Source organism: Thalassophryne amazonica, chromosome 1 (genome assembly GCF_902500255.1).
Source record: "Thalassophryne amazonica chromosome 1, fThaAma1.1, whole genome shotgun sequence".
Classification (NCBI taxonomy): domain Eukaryota; kingdom Metazoa; phylum Chordata; class Actinopteri; order Batrachoidiformes; family Batrachoididae; genus Thalassophryne; species Thalassophryne amazonica.
This window is the reverse complement of record NC_047103.1, coordinates 9,556,277-9,581,426: the sequence shown is the minus strand read 5'-3', so window position 1 is coordinate 9,581,426 and position 25,150 is coordinate 9,556,277. Positions and strand designations below refer to the sequence as shown.

The 25,150-nt window shown below is 40.6% G+C and overlaps 1 protein-coding gene across 1 annotated transcript; it reads right to left on the bottom strand.

The window, feature by feature from the left end:
* Positions 1 to 17,172: 17,172 nt before the first annotated feature.
* Positions 17,173 to 21,813, bottom strand: LOC117520980 (forkhead box protein H1-like). Its single transcript, XM_034182320.1, has 3 exons — positions 21,343 to 21,813; positions 20,003 to 20,107; positions 17,173 to 18,132 (listed from the first exon to the last, which is right to left on the bottom strand). The coding sequence occupies exons 1-3, from the start codon at positions 21,811 to 21,813 to the stop codon at positions 17,173 to 17,175; spliced, it is 1,536 nt and encodes a 511-aa protein (XP_034038211.1).
* Between the last annotated feature and the right edge of the window lie 3,337 nt (positions 21,814 to 25,150).

Here is a 25,150-nt window from a genome sequence, read left to right as displayed (position 1 = left end):
GAAAACAGGAACCCAATAAAATTTTAGACAAAATCTCAAGGTTTGCCAATGTTGTGACTTTTTGACCTCTAGTGACCCAGAAAAGGGGTACATTTTACATAATTTGTAATTCAAAGGAAGGAGCATCTCTGACCAAACATTTTAAGGTATAGAACATGATTCTAGTTGAAAAACTAGTGGAGTTATTCAAGTTTTAATTTGCCCTACCCCATTAATTTGCGGTAATTGTGACTCGGCTGAAAAGAATGGAAAAGGGTTAATACTGGCTATATGCCCCGGCTACAACTCACAAGCACCTCAGTTTTGAATGCCCCATGGAATACCCTTCTCAGAAATACCCATTAAACAACCTCTCATTTTAAGCAAATAAACACCCCCTGGCTCTTGGACTATGAGAAGTGTCCTCTGAAAATACACTCATTCCGTTTCCTACACTTGTTCATTCCAATTAAGGGACACAGGGTCTGAAAATACATAAACAAGTATTTACATGTTATTGTTAATATTTGTACTTAAAAAAAAAATAAAAACAAACTAATGATCTGTCTGGCTGTAAAACACGAAAACATGATTTTTTCCATTCATGTGTGTAAATTCCATACAAAACTCTGATTAAGCATGTTCATGTGACATTAGTAACATTAAAATGTCAACTTTTTGATTTAAAGTGATTTTAAAGTTGAGACTTCACAAACCAACAAGAATGAAATGCAATATAGAGATTTTTTTTTTTATTGTAGTTCTTTGGTGTTTTTAATATTATTGTACTTGATTGTGAAAAGCGTTTTTGAAAAAGTATTTTGCATAGTGGAAAATAAATATGTTACATTATTTCTGATCAACATGTTGAAAAAAGAAGCTTTTTTATATTTAGGGACCGATATCACCGATTATCACCTCGTTTCTGCTTAAAATTGCACTCCAGTCGGCATTATCTCAGCGACAAATATCCGAATCATTTGTACAACAACCATTTCCACATAAATTCAGCATTATTTCATAATAAAAGCCAGAGGAAGGGATCAGAGCGCAGCAGACAGACAAGCTGCTCCTGCTGCGTTCACTGCACCGCCGTGATTTCACTGTCAGTGGCGACTCACCGATATTGCCTCATTTCTGCTTAAAACTGACTTTAGAATGATTTAAGAGGTTTTACTTTGTCATTTGATGGTTAATAATCACAGTATTCGCTTGGGTGTAGAGACTCAGTCAAAAGATGGGCTGCGGAGCTACCCAAGCTGAAAGGTTTTAGCCATGCTAATGCCTTCCCTGAAACATTTTGCTCAAAAAACAGTCTAAAGGACCTCAATGATGTGGTGAGATGCTGAAGAGCTTCGCTTGTTCATGTCTGCAACATATACCATAAGCTTCCAGTTCACCTAATCTGCTGATCCTTTGTCTAAAATACTTCTAGCAGACAATTCTTTCAGGTCTATTCTTCTGAATTCTGAGAGCTCTTGCCTTTCTCTGGAATACTTATTACAATATGAGGACATCCCCAAATACCTAAATAATGTCTTGCTGCGTGCTGGGTGAACCTGCCCCAGAGATCAAGGATTCAGTGACCAATTTCATATTTATTTACTTTTAAGGTTGAATAAAATGTTGTTGACATAGAAAACCTGTAAAGCCTATTTTTTGTACACAGAAAATTCACAGGAGCTATTGATAAGGGAATCGATAAGGAATCTGATCGATAAGCGGAATCAATAATGGCATCGATATCAATAAAATCTTATCAATGGCCATCCCTAGGTTATCAAAACTGGTTATCATTTTCATGTTGAGTTGGTGGGGGGGGGCGGTTGTTGGCAGCTGCTGAAAGTAACTAATAAAGTAACTAGTAATCTAACTTAGTTACTTTTAAAATTGAGTAATCAGGAAAGTAACTAAATCATGTCAGTCTATTTAAAGTACCTTCATCTCAAGACCTTCATACACCCAAGTAATTTTGAACTATGGTGTATCACATAAAATCAACATGATATATTATCAACGTCGATGATCGGTCAGTGGCTTTCCATTAGTTATATTTGTGCGTTTTCCCTTTTTATGGTCTTGCATATTTCTTATGTGGAGTTTTATTTTGAAATGGCATAGATGCAAAGAGAATATCCTGTTTAACTTTTTATATGACTGGTGGTTGGCTCTCACTGCCGTATTGTATCACTTCCTGTTCCGGAGCACATTGGTGTTTTTCTGTATCTGTTAGCTGTTTAATCTGCGCAGTTAGATTGATCTAGTTAACTAGATAACGATTTGTTTCACAGTGTAATCTTAACGTGCCTTAACTAAAGCACTCCCTCTGCTGAATCACCTCTAAATTATTTACACATTATTCACTTTGTGTGTTTTTAGGAATCCGCTAGCTTAGTGCAGCTACTAGCTCTTAGCCGGTTTAGCATGGCAGCTTCTCCTGTCTCTCCTGCACTTTTCTGCTCTGGGAGTGAAATGTTTAGTTATTCCTCGGCCTCCTTTAGCAGTAACGGTACTTGTAATAAGTGTAGCTTATTCGTAGCTTTGGAGGCCAGGCTGGGCGAATTGGAGACTCGGCTCCGCACCGTGGAAAATTCTACAGCTAGCCAGGCCCCTGTAGTCGGTGCGGACCAAGGTAGCTTAGCTGCCGTTAGTTCCCTTCCAGCAGATCCCGAGCAGCCGGGAAAGCAGGCCGACTGGGTGACTGTGAGGAGGAAGCGTAGCCCTAAACAGAAGCCCCGTGTACACCGCCAACCCGTTAACCTTTCTAACCGTTTTTCCCCACTCGGCGGCACACCCGCCGAGGATCAAACTCTGGTTATTGGTGACTCTGTTTTGAGAAATGTGAAGTTAGCGACACCAGCAACCAAAGTCAATTGTCTTCCAGAGCAGGCGACATTAAAGGAAATTTGAAACTGCTGGCTAATGCTAAGCGTAAATTTGGTAAGATTGTAATTCACGTCGGCAGTAATGACACCCGGTTATGCCAATCGGAGGTCACTAAAATTAACATTGAATCGGTGTGTAACTTTGCAAAAACAATGTAGGACTCTGTGGTTTTCTCTGGGCCCCTCCCCAATCGGACCGGGAGTGACATGTTTAGCCGCATGTTCTCCTTGAATTGCTGGCTGTCTGAGTGGTGTCCAAAAAATGAGGTGGGCTTCATAGATAATTGGCAAAGCTTCTGGGGAAAACCTGGTCTTGTTAGGAGAGACGGCATCCATCCCACTTGGATGGAGCAGCTCTCATTTCTAGAAATCTGGCCAGTTTTCTTAATCCTCCAAACCGTGACTATCCAGTGTTGGGACCAGGAAGCAGAGTTGTAGTCTTACACACCTCTCTGCAGCTTCTCTCCCCCTGCCATCCCCACATTACCCCATGCCCGTAGAGACGGTGCCTGCTCCCAGACCACCAATAACCAGTAAAAATCTATTTAAGCATAAAAATTCAAAAAGAAAAAATAATATAGCACCTTCAACTGCACCACAGACTAAAACAGTTAAATGTGGTCTATTAAACATTAGGTCTCTCTCTTCTAAGTCCCTGTTAGTAAATGATATAATAATTGATCAACATATTGATTTATTCTGCCTTACAGAAACCTGGTTACAGCAAGATGAATATGTTAGTTTAAATGAGTCAACACCCCCGAGTCACATTAACTGCCAGAACGCTCGTAGCACGGGCCGAGGTGGAGGATTAGCAGCAATCTTCCATTCCAGCTTATTAATTAATCAAAAACCCAGACATAGCTTTAATTCATTTGAAAGCTTGACTCTTAGTCTTGTCCATCCAAATTGGAAGTCCCAAAAACCAGTTTTATTTGTTATCTATCATCCACCTGGTCGTTACTGTGAGTTTCTCTGTGAATTTTCAGAACTTTTGTCTGACTTAGTGATTAGCTCAGATAAGATAATTATAGTGGGCGATTTTAACATCCACACAGATGCTGAGAATGACAGCCTCAACACTGCATTTAATCTATTATTAGACTCTATTGGCTTTGCTCAAAAGTAAATGAGTCCACCCACCACTTTAATCATATCTTAGATCTTGTTCTGACTTATGGTATGGAAATTGAAGACTTAACAGTATTCCCTGAAAACTCCCTTCTGTCTGATCATTTCTTAATAACATTTACATTTACTCTGATGGACTACCCAGCAGTGGGGAATAAGTTTCATTACACTAGAAGTCTTTCAGAAAGCGCTGTAACTAGGTTTAAGGATATGATTCCTTCTTTATGTTCTCTAATGCCATATAACAACACAGTGCAGAGTAGCTACCTAAACTCTGTAAGTGAGATAGAGTATCTCGTCAATAGTTTTACATCCTCATTGAAGACAACTGTAGCTCCTCTGAAAAAGAGCTTTAAATCAGAAGTGCCTGACTCTGTGGTATAACTCACAAACTCGCAGCTTAAAGCAGATAACCCGTAAGTTGGAGAGGAAATGGCGTCTCACTAATTTAGAAGATCTTCACTTAGCCTGGAAAAAGAGTCTGTTGCTCTATAAAAAAGCCCTCCGTAAAGCTAGGACATCTTACTACTCATCACTAATTGAAGAAAATAAGAACAACCCCAGGTTTCTTTTCAGCACTGTAGCCAGGCTGACAAAGAGTCAGAGCTCTATTGAGCCGAGTATTCCTTTAACTTTAACTAGTAATGACTTCATGACTTTCTTTGCTAATAAAATTTTAACTATTAGAGAAAAAATTACTCATAACCATCCCAAAGACGTATCGTTATCTTTGGCTGCTTTCAGTGATGCCGGTATTTGGTTAGACTCTTTCTCTCCGATTGTTCTGTCTGAGTTATTTTCATTAGTTACTTCCTCCAAACCATCAACATGTCTATTAGACCCCATTCCTACCAGGCTGCTCAAGGAAGCCCTACCATTAATTAATGCTTCGATCTTAAATATGATCAATCTATCTTTATTAGTTGGCTATGTACCACAGGCTTTTAAGGTGGCAGTAATTAAACCATTACTTAAAAAGCCATCACTTGACCCAGCTATCTTAGCTAATTATAGGCCAATCTCCAACCTTCCTTTTCTCTCAAAAATTCTTGAAAGGGTAGTTGTAAAACAGCTAACTGATCATCTGCAGAGGAATGGTCTATTTGAAGAGTTTCAGTCAGGTTTTAGAATTCATCATAGTACAGAAACAGCATTAGTGAAGGTTACAAATGATCTTCTTATGGCCTCAGACAGTGGACTCATCTCTGTGCTTGTTCTGTTAGACCTCAGTGCTGCTTTTGATACTGTTGACCATAAAATTTTATTACAGAGATTAGAGCATGCCATAGGTATTAAAGGCACTGCACTGCGGTGGTTTGAATCATATTTATCTAATAGATTACAATTTGTTTATGTAAATGGGGAATCTTCTTCACAGACTAAGGTTAATTATGGAGTTCCACAAAGTTCTGTGCTAGGACCAATTTTATTCACTTTATACATGTTTCCCTTAGGCAGTATTATTAGACGGCATTGCTTAAATTTTCATTGTTACGCAGATGATACCCAGCTTTCTCTATCCATGAAGCCAGAGGACACACACCAATTAGCTAAACTGCAGGATTGTCTTACAGACATAAAGACATGGATGACCTCTAATTTCCTGCTTTTAAACTCAGATAAAACTGAAGTTATTGTACTTGGCCCCACAAATCTTAGAAACATGGTGTCTAACCAGATCCTTACTCTGGATGGCATTACCCTGACCTCTAGTAATACTGTGAGAAATCTTGGAGTCATTTTTGATCAGGATATGTCATTCAATGCGCATATTAAACAAATATGTAGGACTGCTTTTTTGCATTTGCGCAATATCTCTAAAATTACAAAGGTCTTGTCTCAGAGTGATGCTGAAAAACTAATTCATGCATTTATTTCCTCTAGGCTGGACTATTGTAATTCATTATTATCACGTTGTCCTAAAAGTTCCCTGAAAAGCCTTCAGTTAATTCAAAATGCTGCAGCTAGAGTACTAACGGGGACTAGAAGGAGAGAGCATATCTCACCCATATTGGCCTCTCTTCATTGGCTTCCTGTTAATTCTAGTTCCTAGGGTTTGTAAGAGTAGAATGGGAGGCAGAGCCTTCAGCTTTCAGGCTCCTCTCCTGTGGAACCAGCTCCCAATTCAGATCAGGGAGACAGACACCCTCTCTACTTTTAAGATTAGGCTTAAAACTTCCTTTTTGCTAAAGCTTATAGTTAGGGCTGGATCAGGTGACCCTGAACTATCCCTTAGTTATGCTGCTATAGACTTAGACTGCTGGGGGGTTCCCATGATGCACTGAGTGTTTCTTTCTCTTTTTGCTCTGTATGCACCACTCTGCATTTAATCATTAGTGATCGATCTCTGCTCCCCTCCACAGCATGTCTTTTTCCTGGTTCTCTCCCTCAGCCCCAACCAGTCCCAGCAGAGAACTGCCCCTCCCTGAGCCTGGTTCTGCTGGAGGTTTCTTCCTGTTAAAAGGGAGTTTTTCCTTCCCACTGTTGCCAAGTGCTTGCTCACAGGGGGTCGTTTTGACCGTTGGGGTTTTTCCGTAATTATTTTATGGCCTTGCCTTACAATATAAGGCGCCTTGGGGCAACTGTTTGTTGTGATTTGGCGCTATATAAATAAAATTGATTTGATTTTGATTTGATGTATTTCCTGTTATGTCCTCACGTGATCCTGCTGCAGGTGTATTTAATCAGCAGGCAAAAGGAGGAAAACTTACTTTCTGCTGCAGACTGTGATGACACTTGCCCTCATTTACAACAAATCACAGACAGAGAAACTGTGTGGTTTATTACGAAGATTATTACTGAGGCACAAAGAGCAACATCCTCTGAAGAAACGAGCTACGAGGTGCAACAGTTACATTATCTCTGATCAACACGAAGTAAAAAAAAAAGAAGCTTTTTTTTATTAATTAGATGCAAGCAACAAAGAGCGAGCTGCCACGTGCAGCCGAGCCGCAGTGAAGAGTCACGGCCGCCAGGGGGCACTGTGACTCTTCATCCTTTCAGGTATGTCTTTGGACATACCTGAAAGGATGAATTTTTGTATTCATCCTTTTTCCATATTTTGTATGAAAGGATGTATTTTTAATGTCATGTCAATACATGACATTAAAAATTCATATAATCTTTTGATGGCGTTCAATGCATGTGTGCCTTCACGTTTGATTACACACACAGCACAGAAAAGTTTGGGCACTGCTGATAATTTTCATGATTTTCCTTTATAAATCATTGGTTGCCTGGATCAGAAATTTCAGTTAAATATATCATATAGCAGACAAACACACTGATATTTGAGGAGTGAAATTAATTTTCTAGTATTTACAGAAAGTGTGCAATAATTATTTAAACAAATTTGGGCAGGTGTATAAATTTGAGCACCCTTATCATTTTATTAATTTGAATACATTTAGCATTAATTATTGGAACACAAAACTGGTTTGGTAAGCTCATTGACCCTTGATCTCCTTACACAGGTGAATCCAATCATGAGAAAGGGTATTTAACGTGGCCATTTGCAAATGTTTCCCCTCTCTGCAGCTCTTCTAATGAGTGGCAACATGGAAGCCTCTAAACAACTCTCAAATTACCTGAAAACAAAGATTGTTCAACATCATGGTTTAGGGGAAGGTACAAAAAGCTATTTCAGCTGTCAGTTTCCACTGTGAGGAACATAGTGAGGAAATGAAAGACCACAGGCACAGTACTAGTTAAGGCCCAAAGTGGCAGGATAAGAAAAATTGAAGATAAGCTGAAGCGAAGGATGGTGAGAACAGTCATAGTCAACCCACAGACCTTCTCCAAAGACCTACAACATGATCTTGCTGCAGATAGTGTCTCTGTGCATCGTTCAACTATACAGTGCACTTTGCACAAAGAGATGCTGTAATGCAGAGGAAGCCTTTTCTGTCTACACACTACAAACAGAGTCACTTGAGGTATGCTAACGCACATTTGGACAAGCCAGCTTCATTTTAGAATAAGGTGCTGTGGATTGATGAAACTAAAATTGAGTTATGTGGACATAACAAGGGGTGGTATGCATGGCTGAAAAAGAACACAGCATTCCAAGAAAAACACTTGCTACCTACAGTAAAATTTGGAGGTGGTTCCATCATGCTGTGGGACTGTGTGGCCAGTGCAGGTACTGGGAATCTTGTTAAAGTTGAGGGTCACATGGATTCCAGTCAATATCAGCAGATTCTTTAGAACAGTGTTCATCAATCAGTGACTAAGGTGAAGTTGCACCGGGGCTGGATCTTTCAACAAGACAACGACCCTAAACACTGCTGAAACTCTACTAAGGCATTCATGCAGAGGAACAAGTACAACATTCTGGAATGGCCATTTCAGTCCCCAGACCTGAATATTATTGAAAATCTGTGGTGTGATTTTAAGTGGGCTGTCCACGCTTGGAAACCAACAAACCTGAGATGTTTTGTAAAGAACGGTCCAAAATACCTTCAACCAGAATCCAGACTCTCATTGGAAGCTATAGGAAGCATTTAGAGGCTGTTATTTCTGCAAAAGGAGGATCTACTAAATATTGATGTGGTTTTTTCTGTTGGGGTGCCCAAATTTATGCACCTGCCCAATTTTATTAAAAGAATTATTGCACACTTTCTGTAAACCCTATAAACTTCATTTCACTTCTCAAATATCACTGTGTTTGTCTGCTATATGATCTATTTAACTGAAATTTCTGAACCAGACAACCAATGATTTATAAAGGAAAAACATGAAAATTATCAGGGGTGCCTAAACTTTTGCATATATATATATATATATATAATATCCAGTTGTTTTTACAGCAAAATTCTGGCAGCTGTGGTTGCCAGGGGAATTCTGTCAAAATTACAATGAATATGTAAATGGTTTTACACATACATATTTATGTAAATTTTACAGTTTAAACCTGTAATTTAAAAAAAAAAAATCTGTAATTTTGATGGTCTTTTTCGTATTAAATTGGCATGGGCATGCTGATATTAAACCATTTTGGGTGGGGGGGGTAAAATTTACATATATGTTAAGTGCCTTTGGCTGCTCCCTTAATTTCACTCAGGGTCACCACAGCAGATGCAAGGTGGGTCTGCATGTTGATTTGGCACAAGTTGTACAACAGATGCAACATCACATTATACATTGAAATGTGGCAGGGGTGGGGTCCGAACCAGGAACCTTTGGCAGTGAAGCCAAATGCACTAAACACTTGGCCACCACCCCTGATATCTGTCTGTATCTTATAGATTAATAAGCACGGTGACTTTGTGGTTAGCACATCAGACCAAGAAGGTCATCGATTCCCACCTGTGGCCTTTCTGTGTGGAGTTTGCATGCTCTCCCCGTGTTTGTGTGGGTTTCCTCCTGGTGCTCTGGTTTCCTCCCACATTTAAAGACATGCAGCTTAGGTGAATTGGAAACTTTATAATTGCCCAGGTTTCCCTTGCAAAAGAGATCTTGATCTCAATGGGACTAACCTGGTTAAATAAATTACACCCTACCATCAGATATTTCAGCTTCATATATACCTGAGCTCATACCCAATTACTACAGTGAATTTGAGGAAATTTTGTCTTTATTTAATAAAGTTGCATAGGGGATACACTTTCTGGCAGCCACCATCTGTCGGCCTGCCACAATTTGTATCCAACACTAACAGACAGACCAACAGTGTAAAAACAAACAGAAGCAAAAACATAATAGCGCTATTTTTAAATGGATAAATTGCAATATAACATCATTACTGCAGAGGAGTGCTTTAGCTGTTGTTCACTACCACCATCTATAACATCTAGGTATGTAATGCAGGTGTAAACAAAGAATACAAAAATATAGTAATTGTAAAAAAAAACAAAACAAAAAAAAAACAGCGTGATTATGTTTCACCTGTGTGACAGTCCCTCACATAACTGCAGTTAATGAGGTTGTCTGTCTTTTTGTTTTGCCTCGTGATAATATACTGTGCCCTCCAAAACTTTTGGAACACTTGATATTTCACAGATTTTAATTTGTTTATGCAATTTCAAAAACATAAAATACAAAAAATAAACTAGAAGCACTCCGCCAAGGCCATGGGGTCACTGACGCCATAACATCTACACGCCGTGGAATAATTGAACCTAAAAAAGTCTAACAATGATGTCTGCTCAGTAGTAAAAAAAAGTTTCATCTGCTGTGACTGGATAACATGTATCCTTAGTGTTTGGCATCACAGTTTATTGCAACTTTCACCTTTCCCAGAAGCTACTGACATCTGAGCACTGATATTAATATTGCATGTTCCTTTAGACAAAAACAAATAAGAGACTAAATTAATTTATTATTCAACTAAACTGCAAATATATGATTTTTTTTAACATTTATGAAACACTTCTCTAAACAAGGCCATAGGGTCACTGACCCTAAAGAGATTCCCTCCTTGGCACAGTGATCTATTCAACAATTCAGTGTTACAACCAAAACTATGATACATACACTTTTCTTTCCTTTATATTTGACATCCTTGACCATGAAAACATACCACTAGAACTTGGAATCACTTTTATGTCGGAATCCGGATCCGATCATCACCCTAATTTTTTTCAAGCTTTTCTGCCTTGTTTTTGTGGAGTTAGAAACTAGAATGTCAAAATTCCCCCTATCCCGCAACGGTGAAGAATCCTTTAAAAAATTCCTGGATCTGGATCGTGATCCGGATCACCACTAAAATTTAATCACTTGTTCCTCTTGTCATTTCCAACCACTCCACAAAATTTCATGAAAAAATCCTTTCAAAACGTTTTGAGTTATCCTGCTGACAAACAGACAGACAAACAAACAAACCCGACCGAAAACATAACCTCCTTGGCGGAGGTTATGATATAAATCAATTAAAAATAATAAAGTCAAGATGATGAGTTGCATAAGTAATGGAGCGCTTTGGTGTAATATCTGTGAATAATCAATTTTATTGCCAGTTTTCTTCAGACAAGTCAGGGGATGGATACATGAACATTTCAAAGTCACTGAATATGTCCTGAACTTATGAAGAAATACAAACAGTATGACACTCTATGGTAAATCTGCATGGAGCAGACAGTTCTCAAAAACTGAGAGACTGTGCAAGGAGAAGAAGAATGAGAAAAGTTACCAAGACACCCAGACAACCCAGAAGTTATACGCTTTTCTGGCTGTGATTGGAGAAATTGTGCATAGTGCATGTTTTGAATTTTGCATCCCCAATTATACAGCTTCATGATGAAGTGATATAGAGGAGGATTTTCATAAAAGAAGACCTGTAAGTTCAGCAGCAATTTGCCAAAAGGTACACGTGAGATGCAAGACTAGATTTGATGTTTTGGTGAAAGAAAATCTTTAACTCTGCCACTGCCTTGGAACCGGCAGTGGCAGAGTTAAAGATTTTGTGTTTTGTGTGTGTGTGTGTGTGTGTGTGTGTGTGTGTGTGGTGTGTGTGTGTGTGTGTGTGTGTGTGTGTGTGTGTGTGTGTGTGTGTGTGTGTGTGTGTGTGTGTGTGTGTGTGTGTGTGTGTGTGTGTGTGTGTGTGTGAGGGGGTTTACATGATTGAAAATTCACCAATTTGTGAAACAGATAATTAATGCCTCAGTTGAGCGTCTCGTCTGCACGACTTTTCACAGGATGTGTGTGCCTGCTGCTTGCAGACATATTTCTTGCGAACAGGTCATGTTGGTCTTTGAATCATTTCAGGTGGGACAAACGTGCCACCTGCCACGTTTCTTGCCTGTGGGTTTGTACCTTTGCAGGAGTTGGGGTGTTTGTCAGTATGTCCTTCACAATAGCTGCAGCAGCTGTTGATGCTCTTGGAAGGCACCATCTTCTCTCAGTCTGAGGTCTCACCAGTGCATTTCCAAGCTGCTCCAGGAAAGACCTCCTTCAGCTCAGTTTTCCACTGTTCCAGTCCTTGTTTATTTCACACCATATCACAAACGCAGTGAATGCACTCGGGTCAGTGATGTGGAAGAAGATGACAAGGGGTCAGCGGGCAGTCGTGTGTTGATAGCTGTGACCTTGTCCAGGTTGTCCACCCCTCCCTTTGTCTCATTGTAGTCCAGCACCATCTATGGTTTTCTTCTTCCTCTCTGCTGCTCAGGGTAGCGTCTCTGTGCGCATGGTGCCGAGCAGCAGGACATGATGATTCCCTTTCTTGGGGCAACAGGAGACCACAGGTGCTTTATCAGTGAAGGCAAACACTGAAGATGTTCCCTTCCTGTTCTTGACAACAAGAAGTTCAGAAGGAAGCTCTGGTTTATTCTTTCTCACTGTCCCCCAACATCGTAACCTTCCTTTTGAACAGTTCCTCACCAGGATATAAGATGTGAAAAATTTTGCCCGTGCAGTCCTTCAGCCATATCGAGCACAACACTTGTGCGCTGATTTTTTTCCATTTGCTTCACCAGGAGATTTGTCCGTGTAAACCAGCATGTTCCAGACAAAGCTGGACTGTACATCACATGCTGCCCATATTTTGATGCCATATTTGGCAGGTTTTCTTGACATACAGTAGTGTTCAGAATAATAGTAGATTAATCCAGGTTTTGAGTATATTTCATATTGTTACATGGGAAACAAGGTACCAGTAGATTCAGTAGATTCTCACAAATCCAACAAGACCAAGCATTCATGATATGCACACTCTTAAGGCTATGAAATTGGGCTATTAGTAAAAAAAAGTAGAAAAGGGGGTGTTCACAATAATAGTAGTGTGGCATTCAGTCAGTGAGTTCATCAGTTTTGTGGAACAAACAGGTGTGAATCAGGTGTCCCCTATTTAAGGATGAAGCCGGCACCTGTTGAACATGCTTTTCTCTTTGAAAGCCTGAGGAAAATGAGATGTTCAAGACGTTCAGAAGAACAGTGTAGTTTGATTTAAAAAGTTGATTGGAGAGGGGAAAACTTATGCACAGGTGCAAAACATTATAGGCTGTTCATCTACAATGATCTCCAATGCTTTAAAATGGACAAAAAAAAAAAAAAAAAAAAAAACAGAGACACGTGGAAGAAAATGGAAAACCACCATCAAAATGGATAGAAGAATAACCAGAATGGCAAAGGCTCACCCATTGATCAGCTCCAGGATGATCAAAGACAGTCTGGAGTTACCTGTAAGTGCTGTGACAGTTAGAAGATGCCTGTGTGAAGCTAATTTATTTGCAAGAATCCCCCGCAAAGTCCCTCTGTTAAATAAAAGACGTGCAGAAGAGGTTACAATTTGCCAAAGAACACATCAACTGGCCTAAAGAGAAATGGAGGAATATTTTGTGGACTGATGAGAGTAAAATTGTTCTTTTTGGGTCCAAGGGCTGCAGACAGTTTGTGAGACGACCCCCAAACTCTGAATTCAAGCCACAGTTCACAGTGAAGACAGTGAAGCATGGTGGTGCAAGCATCATGATATGGGCATGTTTCTCCTACTATGGTGTTGGGCCTATATATCGCATACCAGGTATCATGGATCAGTTTGGATATGTCAGAATACTTGAAGAGGTCATGTTGCCTTATGCTGAAGAGGACATGCCCTTGAAATGGGTGTTTCAACAAGACAATGACCCCAAGCACACTAGTAAACAAGCAAAATCTTGGTTCCAAACCAACAAAATTAATGCCTCGCAGATGTGAAGAAATCATGAAAAACTGGTTATACAACTAAATACTAGTTTATTGATTCACAGGATTGCTAAAAAAAAGCAGTTTGAACATAATAGTTTTGAGTTTGTAGCATCAACAGCAGATGCTACTATTATTATGAACACCCCCTTTTCTACTTTTTTTTTTTTTTTACTAATAGCCCAATTTCATAGCCTTAAGAGTGTGTATATCATGAATGCTTGGTCTTGTTGGATTTGTGAGAATCTACTGAATCTACTAGTACCTTGTTTCCCATGTAACAATAAGAAATATACTCAAAACCTGGATTAATCTTTTTAGTTACATAGCACTACTATTATTCTGAATACTACTGTACATAAAAATAGTAATGATACTGCAGGAGAACACCGGCTCAGTGACCTGTTACCGGAGGAGGAGGAGGTCATCGGGTCAGTGCCCCCCCCCACAGCAGGATGAGCGTCCAGGAGGCATGAGGAAGAAGAACCAGGCTTTATGGGGGAGGGAGACACAGCCCAATCTGTAGGACCCCCTTCCATGGGGACAGGAACGATGTGGGGTAAGAGGAGGACTGAAAGAGTGCAGGCACACGGACAGCTGATAAGACGATGGAGGAGCTGCCATGAAGCAGCAGGAGGCCGACGGCCGCTGATGGAAATCCGCGGCGTTTGTGGGAAAATTCCAAGGACTTGGACCGTGGATCAAAGGTGCAGCAGGAGTCCTACTGTCAAACCGGATTTGAGACACACACCCCTCGGTGGTGCTGCACTCCTGATCCACTAATCAGGTTTGTTGTCAAGACAAAACAAGCACAGATTAACAAAGTCAGAAAAAATAAAGTTATCTGTAAGTGACAATTTAAAACGTATCAAACATTCAGTAACATAAAAAAACAGAATCAGGCATCAGAAAGACAAAAAATACTGTATAAAATACAGAATACGTTATTATTACCCTGTTCAGCACCACAACCTGAGATTATTTAACCCACAAGGACTCAAAACTGCAAAAACATTCAGCTGTCGAGGAAACAAGACCATTACAAGGGTTTTTTTTTTTTAAAGCCATGAGAATAGTGCAAAAAAAACGGTAGTGCAAAGTTCACATTAAAATCCTGACGGAGACACCAGTGGTTGTGCAGCAGACCATCTCCACTTTCACAGACTGACACGCAAAATTTAGGGAAAAATAAAATAATCTCTCTGACCGATGTTGAAGTCTAGACAGAAAAACATTTAGGAAATTCCACACACCGTTCACATTTCCAGCCAAAGTGACCCAAATCCCATTTTTAATCTCAAATTTATTTTCTGAGGGCCACATGAGTCTGATTTTGTCCTCAAATATGGGCCACTTTAAAGATCTACCAAAAAAAAATTAATCTCAGTAATCCAAATTATTGATGTAAGGAGAGAATTTGAACTCTGCTCAGGTCTGTCAGACGTCTTACCCAAAGTTATATTTTCCACAACTGATTATTTACCATATTGACAGTGAGTTGGAGGGTTTGATGGAACTTTTACTGTAATATCCAAAAACGTCATGCAAGCGACATTCAGTGGGGAAAAAAGGCATCTTATGGACCATGAAGTTGTGGTGCATGGCCGTAACCAGCCCTCGGGCTGCTCGTTTGAAGGCACACATCTGGACATTTTGTTTGTATGCGAGTCTTTTCTGACCCCAGTGTGAACAGCACACATCCTCCTCATGTACACACAACCTGCAGTCCAGCCTCACACTTTCCTTCATAAAACCCCAAGGCCACAATGAGCTTTTACAACAAAAGTTAGAAAAGAAAATCATGTTAAAAAACAAAAACAGTGCAAACAGCCTGGAAATGGCAACTTAAATAGTAGTACTGTAGAATTACATTGTTCACCTCCCTGACAGAATGAGGTAGATATTTTATGTAGTTGTACAGTTTTGCTTTGGTTTGTTTTTTTTTCTCCACGAGGTGACGCTGCAATACTCCACAAAATAGACTCTTCCTTAAAAAATACAAATTTAAAAGATATTTAAAAAATGTGTCAGTTTCTGGAAAAAGTTAGTTGATCTACAAACAGTCAGCCACTATTTTGATAATCAGCTGGATAAGAAAAGTTGTCAACTTTGATCTTCTGGTGGTGCCACACGGTGGCAATTGGATGCAACTGCAAGTGGGTCATGAATGAGAATAGACACCGTTGACTTACACACAGTAGTTCAGCTGTGCACTTACTGGAGATTACACACACACACTCACCATCACCGTGTGTTTTGTGTTACAATTTTGATGTAATTGGCACCACTTGAGGTTACTAAACACAATCCAGCCTCTGTGCACTGTGACTGACACAAAAACGTATGGTGGCCATCCCAGGGTGGCAGCTGTAGCCACGTAGTGGCCAACATTTAAAAATGCTCCAATCATTTTGAAGCGTATACCACATTATAAAGACTCCAAAAAGGTATAGTTTGGACAATCTATGACTGAATGTTTTGGAGTTATGGGGTTAAAAACATCAAAAAATGATGACAAAAGGTCAATTTCACTTTTGTACAGTGGACAAAAGTTAAAGTTCCACCAGTTTTATTAAGTGATGCAAATTATTGGTTGAGCTAATAGGATTAATAAATGGAATAGTTTGGACTGTGTTGTAATGTTTGGACTCCAAAGTAACGGTCAAACAAGGTCAGTGGCAATTGGATTCTATGATGTTACCCCATAATACCATAACCAAGCATGACAGATGCTACAAATTATTACTTTATAAAATGTCTTAGCTCAACCACTAATGTGCATCACTTTTTACTAAAATTGGAGCAACTTTAACTTTTGACCCCTGTACCAAACAAAATTGATCTTTGTCACCACTTTTGACATTTTTTTTAACCCCATAACATTCAGTCGTAGCTGGTTCAAACTATACCTTTTTGGAATCTTCATAATCATAAGATAATGTGGCAGTTTTCAATATGATCGGAGTGTTTTTTTTTTTTCAATTTTGACCCCTGTGTAATCCTTAATGGACCCCTACCTGGCTACAGCTACCACCCCGGGATGGCCACCATACATTTTGTCTTGGTCATGGTATCCTGCTGGATTATGAGTGTTGTTTAGTCCCCTCAATTGGTACCAAAAACCTGACTGGATTGCGTTGCTGTGATGAGGCTTCTTGTGTTTTTCTAATGATTTGGAGGTCAACTGATACGATCCAAAACCAGACCTGAAACGTCTACGTGCCGTGACTTGTTTTGAAGACCCGTGTCCTGAGGTGAGATCAAACAGGAAGGGTTCAGTCCCATGAGGACAAGTTTGCCAGTTTTCGCATCATTTTGACCCAGTTTTTATTATTGTTAATTTCTCAGACACGCCCCCTCCCCGTTAGATTTTTTTTTTTTTTTTTACATTTGTACTTTTCCCATCAGAGGTTCCGTCTCTGCTCTTCAGCAGCATTGCACAAGTCAGGAAACGTGATTAAGACCTAAATTATAAAGACAAATTGCTTTTTGGCTCTTGATTAATGGTAGATTGTCACGCGTCCTTAAACGGTGCAGCTGAGTGTCTGAGGCGGAGTCAGTACTGAGGGTACCTGTTCACAGGAGGTCTGTTCTGCATGGCGTACTGACTGGATGTCTCGTGAGGAGAGAGGGAGTTCTGGTTGGGGGGTATGAGCACATCGAACACACTCTTATTTGGAGGCACAGATTGCAACATGTTCTCCAGATCCAGGAAAAGGGGAGGGGCTTGGACAGAAACTCTCCTGCTATGGAGGAGGGGCCAATAGGTATGGCCCAAGAAGTGGCCAGGCGCCACAGGAGAGCTCCCGTAACCATAAAGAGGGAGTCCGCCGTGGAGCGGCACGAGAGGGCCTCCGTTGAATCGCATGCTGGGCGGGGCAATAGCATTGGGAGGAGCGTATTTGGTGTAGGAGGTAGGCAGCTCCCAGGGGGGCGTGACAGTCTCTCTGCGAGCCGATTTGTGCAGCGGCGGCTTGTAGTCGGAACAGTCTGATGCCGCTTTGCCATCGGGAGGGAGGCGTTTTCCAGAATGCGGCACACCTTTCCATTCATCATCAGATGACGAGGAGGTCGAGGCTGGACTGATGGAGCTGGCAGAGGCACTGCGGGTGGAGGAGGCGTAGTGAGGTTGCAGAGGAGGAGGTGGCTGATGGTGGTCTGCCTGCCCCCAGCAGCCTTTAGAAGCTGTGCCGACGTCTTCAGAGGCGTCAGCTGGTCTTAGACTGTGTAGCAGGGAGTCTATAGCAAATGAGGAGTCCAGCTTTGGTCGGAACAAGTCCTCCTGTGGTGGAGAGGGGTTTCTGGAGCCCAAGAGAGGTAGACACATCAAAGGATCCGAGGGTGGAGCGTGGGTTTGTCCGTGAAGGATGTAAGGGGCCAGATCTTGTGCAAAGATGGTCTCATCCTGGCGTGACACAGCAGTGTTCTGCCTCTTCAGGAGCTCCAGAGGAATACGGCTCAGCTCCACACTCCAGAAGTTCCCTTTGCCCTGGGGCTTGCCTGGGTCCTTCAGCACCTACAGGTGGATGGAGGACAATGAGAGGAGTCCCAGCCACATAGTTTGGCAGCTGGGGACTTTGATCTGAAGCCCCTTCAAAGTGCATTTAACAAAAAGACTCAACATTTCAAAGACTTGTGTTGAATTTAAGGCATGTGACATGTTATTTGTGAGTGAGATTACCTCAGCTGCACTGTCCTAACTTAGTGTAAGCATTATGCACAGTAACCCCAAGAAGACTAGCGATTTGGGGGTCAAAAGGTCAGTCATTGAACTATATTTTATAAAAAGCCTTCTGCAGAAAAGTGTCACTTGCAATGGTAAGCTCATCAACATTTGCCCAGGGGGCCGTGGCTTTGTGCACACTATGCGCTTGTTCTTTGTTTTTGTTTAAAATCTCCATTCTGATGATGAAGATCAGAGATTTCCAGCTCTGATCTTGGAAGAACCTGCCCTGCATGTATACTCAACAAAAATATAAACGCAACACTTTTGGTTTTGCTCCCATTTTGTATGAGATGAACTCAAAGATCTAAAACTTTTTCCACATACACAATATCACCATTTCCCTCAAATATTGTTCACAAACCAGTCTAAATCTGTGATAGTGAGCACTTCTCCTTTGCTGAGATAATCCATCCCACCTCACAGGTGTGCCATATCAAGATGCTGATTAGACACCATGATTAGTGCACAGGTGTGCCTTAGACTGCCCACAATAAAAGGCCACTCTGAAAGGTGCAGTTTTGTTTTATTGGGGGGGGATACCAGTCAGTATCTGGTGTGACCACCATTTGCCTCATGCAGTGCAACACATCTCCTTCGCATCATCCGTGAAGAGAACACCTCTCCAACGTGCCAAATGGCAGCGAATGTGAGCATTTGCCCACTCAAATCGGTTACAACGACGAACTGGAGTCAGGTCGAGACCCCGATGAGGACGACGAGCATGCAGATGAGCTTCCCTGAGACAGTTTCTGACAGTTTGTGCAGAAATTCTTTGGTTATGCAAACCGATTGTTTCAGCAGCTGTCTGAGTGGCTGGTCTCAGACGATCTTGGAGGTGAACATGCTGGATGTGGAGGTCCTGGGCTGGTGTGGTTACCTGTGGTCTGCGGTTGTGAGGCTGGTTGGATGTACTGCCAAATTCTCTGAAACGCCTTTGGAGACGGCTTATGGTAGAGAAATGAACATTCAATACACGAGCAACAGCTCTGGTTGACATTCCTGCTGTCAGCATGCCAACTGCACGCTCCCTCAAATCTTGCAACATCTGTGGCATTGTGCTGTGTGATAAAACTGCACCTTACAGAGTGGCCTTTTATTGTGGGCAGTCTAAGGCACACCTGTGCACTAATCATGGTGTCTAATCAGCATCTTGATATGGCACACCTGTGAGGTGGGATGGATTATCTCAGCAAAGGAGAAGTGCTCACTATCACAGATTTAGACTGGTTTGTGAACAATATTTGAGGGAGATGGTGATATTGTGTATGTGGAAAAAGTTTTAGATCTTTGAGTTCATCTCATACGAAATGGGAGCAAAACCAAAAGTGTTGCGTTTATATTTGTGTTGAGTATATATACAACCGGATTATTAAAGTTCCGGTTCTCATATGAGCACAATCGCCTGAGTTAATTAGCTGTGGGTGGAGCAAAAGGACAGAGCTACGGCTGCAGAGACGAAACCTTATCTAAAGTTTGGTCTACTATCCATCTGCTCATACACAGGCACAGGAGATGTAAAAGTTCCTCCAAGCTGCAGTTCATCACCAAAGTGTGTGTTTGTGAAGATCTGAACCGAAACAAAGAGTCAGTTCACCATGAGAATAGAAATTTGTTGAGAACTTTAGAGTATCTGTTCTTTATGTCGTTTCTGGATACCAACCTTGATGAAGCAGTTGTAGGATGAAAGGTTGTGTCTGACAGAATCTTGCCAGCCCTTGTAGCTTCCTTTGAAGAACGGGAACAGTGTGCTGATCTCTCTGAGGATCTTAAAAATCAAATCAAATCAGAAAAATAAATGGACTGCATTTATATAGCACCTTTCCATCTGCATCAAAAGCTCAAAGCGCTTTACAATAGTGCCTCACATTCACCCCGATGTGAGGGTGCTGCCATACAAGGTGCTCACTACACACCGGGAGCAACTAGGGGATTAGACCTTGCCCAAGGGCCCTTAGTGATTTTCCAGTCAGGCGGGATTTGAACCCAGGATCCTCTGGTCTCACGTCAAATGCTTAACCACTAGAACATCACCTCCCCCATCATAAATTTATTATTATTTCAGTGCTAAGGTGACATTACTGTGCCTGAGTGTGGATGCAAACACTGGCATTCATCTGTAAACAAACAACAACAACAAAAAAACAACATTTCACATAAAAATAAATAGTCTGGAAGGAGATCCTTTATCTCCATCAGAACATCCAGCAGAGAGACAAACTTATCTGACAGAGATCAGAGTCTGGTTTCGGTCTTATCAAGGCAAAGTGAGAACGTGTCGCTCACACAATCCTGTTTTATGTCACAACATTTATGAGACTTTAATCATTTTATGATGATTCTTGAATAAAATTATCTGGATGTTACACCAAAAACTTACATTTGTTCCAGATGGTGACGATCACCAGTTTAATTACTTGAACTGTTTTTTTTAAACCACTTCACATTGTTTTAAGACAGATGTTAAAATAATTTAATCAGGTAGTAAATTGTTCAAACTAGTGTTAATGTCAAATTGTTGGTAAGATTTTGTTTTACATCTTCAAAACATTTTGAAATCAAGCTTTAAACTTTTTAACACTCGTTTGAATCAGATGGGGTTTTCACCTGAGTTTAGAACACTAAGAAGGATCTGTTAATCGTCAGGATGCTCAGTGGATTACATAATCGTCAGGTTGCTCTGTGGATTAAATAATCGTCAGGATGCTCAGTGGATTAAATAATCGTCAGGATTCTTAGTGGATTAAATAATCGTCAGGATTCTTAGTGGATTAAATAATCGGCACGTTACTCGGTGGACTAAATAATCGTCAGGATGCTCAGTTAAATAATCACAAAGATGCTTAGTGGATTAAATAATCGTCAGGATTCTTAGTGGATTAAATGATCGGCAGGTTGCTCAGTGAATTAAATAATCCGCAGGTTGCTCGGTGGATTAAATAATCGTCAGGATGCTCAGGTAAGCACCACGTGTCCAAAACAACCCCACAGTGAAAGTTTTACCTCGGACAAAGTGAGTTTCTTCTCTGGGGATCTTTGGATGACCATGGCGATCATAGCCAGGTAGGAGTAGGGCGGTTTCGGGTACCGCTGGTAGTTCTTTTTCTTCTTCTTCTTCCCCCCGTTCGTTTTCTTCTCCTGGTCACTGTTCCACGCGTCCTGCGTGACATTTGTCTGCGCGGCATCTTGGAGGCAGGACTTGTCCGGCGGTGCGGGTTTATCCATGAAGGTGCCGGTTCTGCTGAAGCGTCCAGGACGCGCCCCGGGCGTCTCCACACCGGTCGGGTATTGTGGAACCGGCGGACCAGGATGGAGAGGTTTGGCAGGAGGTTTCTGCGTTACACCGCCGGGACAACAACGCTGCTGTTGCGCATTTCTGTGGAAGTCAAGGTGACGGCCGTGATGTTCTCCGAGGTGGAGCGGAGCGGGCGGTGCCAAGACAGAGTTCTGCTCATGCAGCCAGGGCTTTGTCATGCTGATCGGACAGGAGAAGGCAGAGGGGGAGGGAGGTCAAGGAGTCGGTCCTTAACTTGCGGCAGACTGCTGGCTCCAGGCTGACTATTTGAAGAGCAAACAACAGTTTCATGTAAATCCCGCTGCGTAATCGACGAGAGAATGACGCGTTATCTGAGTGCAAAATGACTGATCGCCCTGGGGGTGAGAGTGCGTGCGTGTATGTGTGTGTGTGTGTGGGGGGGGGGGGGGGGCATGTAAATAGCTTGTATGATAAAATCGACATGACAACCAACGATGCAGCGTTCGCTTTGGAAACAGACGCCTTGTGCGTAAAAATGTGCCAAAACTAAAATTCAAAAAGAAATCTCAGAGTCTAACATGAAGTTCGCTCATTTAACGAGTTTTTAAAAACCAGATAATATTTTAGTTACTGGATGAAATTACAATCAGCGGCCAGAAAAATCGGCATTTGTACGTTTAATCAAGTCTGAATCAGTGGGGGAAAAAACTTGCAGTTTGTATCTTGATTTTTGTTTGAGATTAAAATTCAAATGTAGTTTAAAATTGTAAAATACTTCCCCCTTATATATATATATATATATATATATATATATATATATATATATATATATATATATATATATATATTTAAACGAAGGAGTTCACAAATTGACTTTTTTCAAGACTTCATGAGCAAGTACATATCTGACAGGAAAAATGCTATTTATTTTTCAACAAATCATGATCCCGTGTTGAAATTAAAAATGCCACCTTCTATTGTGTCTTCCCCTGACTGATCTGTCAAAGACAACTACAGCTGTAAAAGTGATTATTTATTCATGTTAAGTGCTGTACACTAAACATCACTGTGTTTACATTTTTAAATTAAATTCAGATAGTCTAGATTTTTACTTTTGATAAAGTTTTCACATTCAGAATAAAGTGGGCACTTTAAAACGTTTAAATAAAACAGAGAGAGAGTTTGGGGTAAATATTTCCTTTAACGTTTTCCTGATATTTTTACAACCGAGCAGACCATGTGATGTCACAAAGTGTACTGTTATATATTTAAAACCCAAAGGGAGTTTTTCCTCGAGTGTCCTTGGCCATGTGAATATAATGTAAACCGCCTCCTGTGTGTGATGGAGGTGCTGTCCACCCTGGAGGAGGTATGCACTCTCAACAAACCTCATCCCGCATGACCGGTTTACATAAAACTAGTTTTAAGTCACTTTATAAAAAGTTTCATGCTGGATGTCTCTTTCTTTGAGGCTGATGTGTGCAAAAAGCTGGTTGAAACAGAAGGGGGGGGGGCTTCTTTGATTTTGATAAACCGTTTTCTGACATTTTACACATTAATTGCTGGTAAAATAACAGATTGATTAGCTCTGACTCGCCTGGTCACAAGAATTCCATTTATTAGGATTCTTTAAAAAATTGCCTAAAGGACTCCGAGCATCTTAAATACATACATAAAGTTGAGTTATTTTGTTGCTGGTGGTAATAAATCTGATCTGATGCAGAATAATAGATCACGTGTTGGCGCAGCGGCTCGCGCGCAGCTGGGAATCCTGGTGAGCGCGCGCGCGCGCGGGGTAAAGTTTGGGGAATGTGTGTCTTTTGTTCAAATTAGAGCTCTGTCCTCTCAGCAAGACAGCAGCCACGTTTGCATGGACACTTTATTGTTGATCTGACTGAATCCTGTCCGATTGGTGGATCAGATTGTCCCGTTTACGTGAACGCGCCCAAAACAGACGAAGTCCCGCCGGCCCGCTGGAGACTTTCCAAAAACCCAAAACCCAATTAGCATGTGAGGAAATACGGGACCCATTCAGAAGCATTTCTGGCTTTTTGTGAGGCTAAAAACATGCAGAGAGCTGTGGATGGGCCCAACATTCACACCTCCGACTGCAGCCGCAGGACAAGTTTAAAACTTTACTCACGTTTTAATGGAATAAACTCACCGCTTTGATGACGTAACAGAGCCAAAGTACTGTTAGGACATAAATAATATGTTGAAATAACCATCAGATTTTAGTTTGAGGTGATTATTGCAGCTTTGTGCCACGGATTGAAACAGCAGCTGTAAGAGTGAATTTATTTAAATGGACTGCGTTTACATAGCGCTTTACAGTGATGCCTCACATTCACCCTGATGTCAGGGTGCTGCCATACAAGGTACTCACTACACACCGGGAGCAACTAGGGGATTAAAGACCTTGCCCAAGGGCCCTTAGTCAGGCTGGGATTTGAACCAAGGATCTTCTGGTTTCAAGTCAAACGCCTTAACCATATCACCTCCCTAGTAAAAATAATAAAGTAAAGTGTTTAGTAAAATAATGTGTGAAATACAAAAATATATAGACAAAATGTTTATTTCCATTGTGGTTTGTAACAGGTCCATGCATCGTTCATGTGATTGATGGATCACATCAAAACCAGTGCATGAGTTTTATATATATATATATATATATATATATATACGGCACAGCAGGAAAAATCCACTTCCAGATCTTCAAACTTCTTCCCTCTGGGTTTTTTTTTCTTGTAATATTGATATTAAAGTAATGTAAACAAAATGTAAAGCAAAATTTTACCATGTAAAAACGGTGTAAAAGATATCCAGAGGATCCCAATAAAATCCAAAATGTAACAAATAATTCCTATTGATAATCATAAATAATGCTAATAAATAGATGCACAAAACATTCACACATTCCAGTTTAAAAGGTTCCTGAAACAGACAGTTTTATGGTAATTATCAATCAAACTAATCTGCATTTTAAATACGTGATGTCTGTAAAACTTTGCACATGGACTTTATTCATTTACCTTCAAATTTTAAGTGGGATGTCATTAAATTAAAAGCAAATAGTGCTAAGTTACAGAAACAGTTTAGTAGTTGTTCTATATTTACAAAATACGACATATAATTTATTTTATATTCGGAAAGTCTTACCATGTGAATTGTGTAAAAATCACAAACTTCCTTCAGCTGCTGCTGATTACTGCTAAAAATGACCGCGTTTTGGCTCCATCTAGTGGCAAGCCCTGGAATATACGTGAATACGAAAAAGGAGGAAAATATTTTTTAAATTAGGAAAACGTAACAGACAAAACCTTATTATTTTTATTATTTAAAGAAAAAGAATCTGGAAAAAGCAACAGATTTTGCTCATAAAAATATCGGACAAAAGTGGCACATTTTTCTTATAAAATAAAATTTTTTCAGAGAAATTAAGTATCAGATTTTTTGGGGGGGCTGACAAAAAGTAATAGATTTTTCTTGGAAAAAAAACAGCACATATAACAGTAACTTTTTTATTTATTTGAGAAACAAAGTATCAGATTGTTG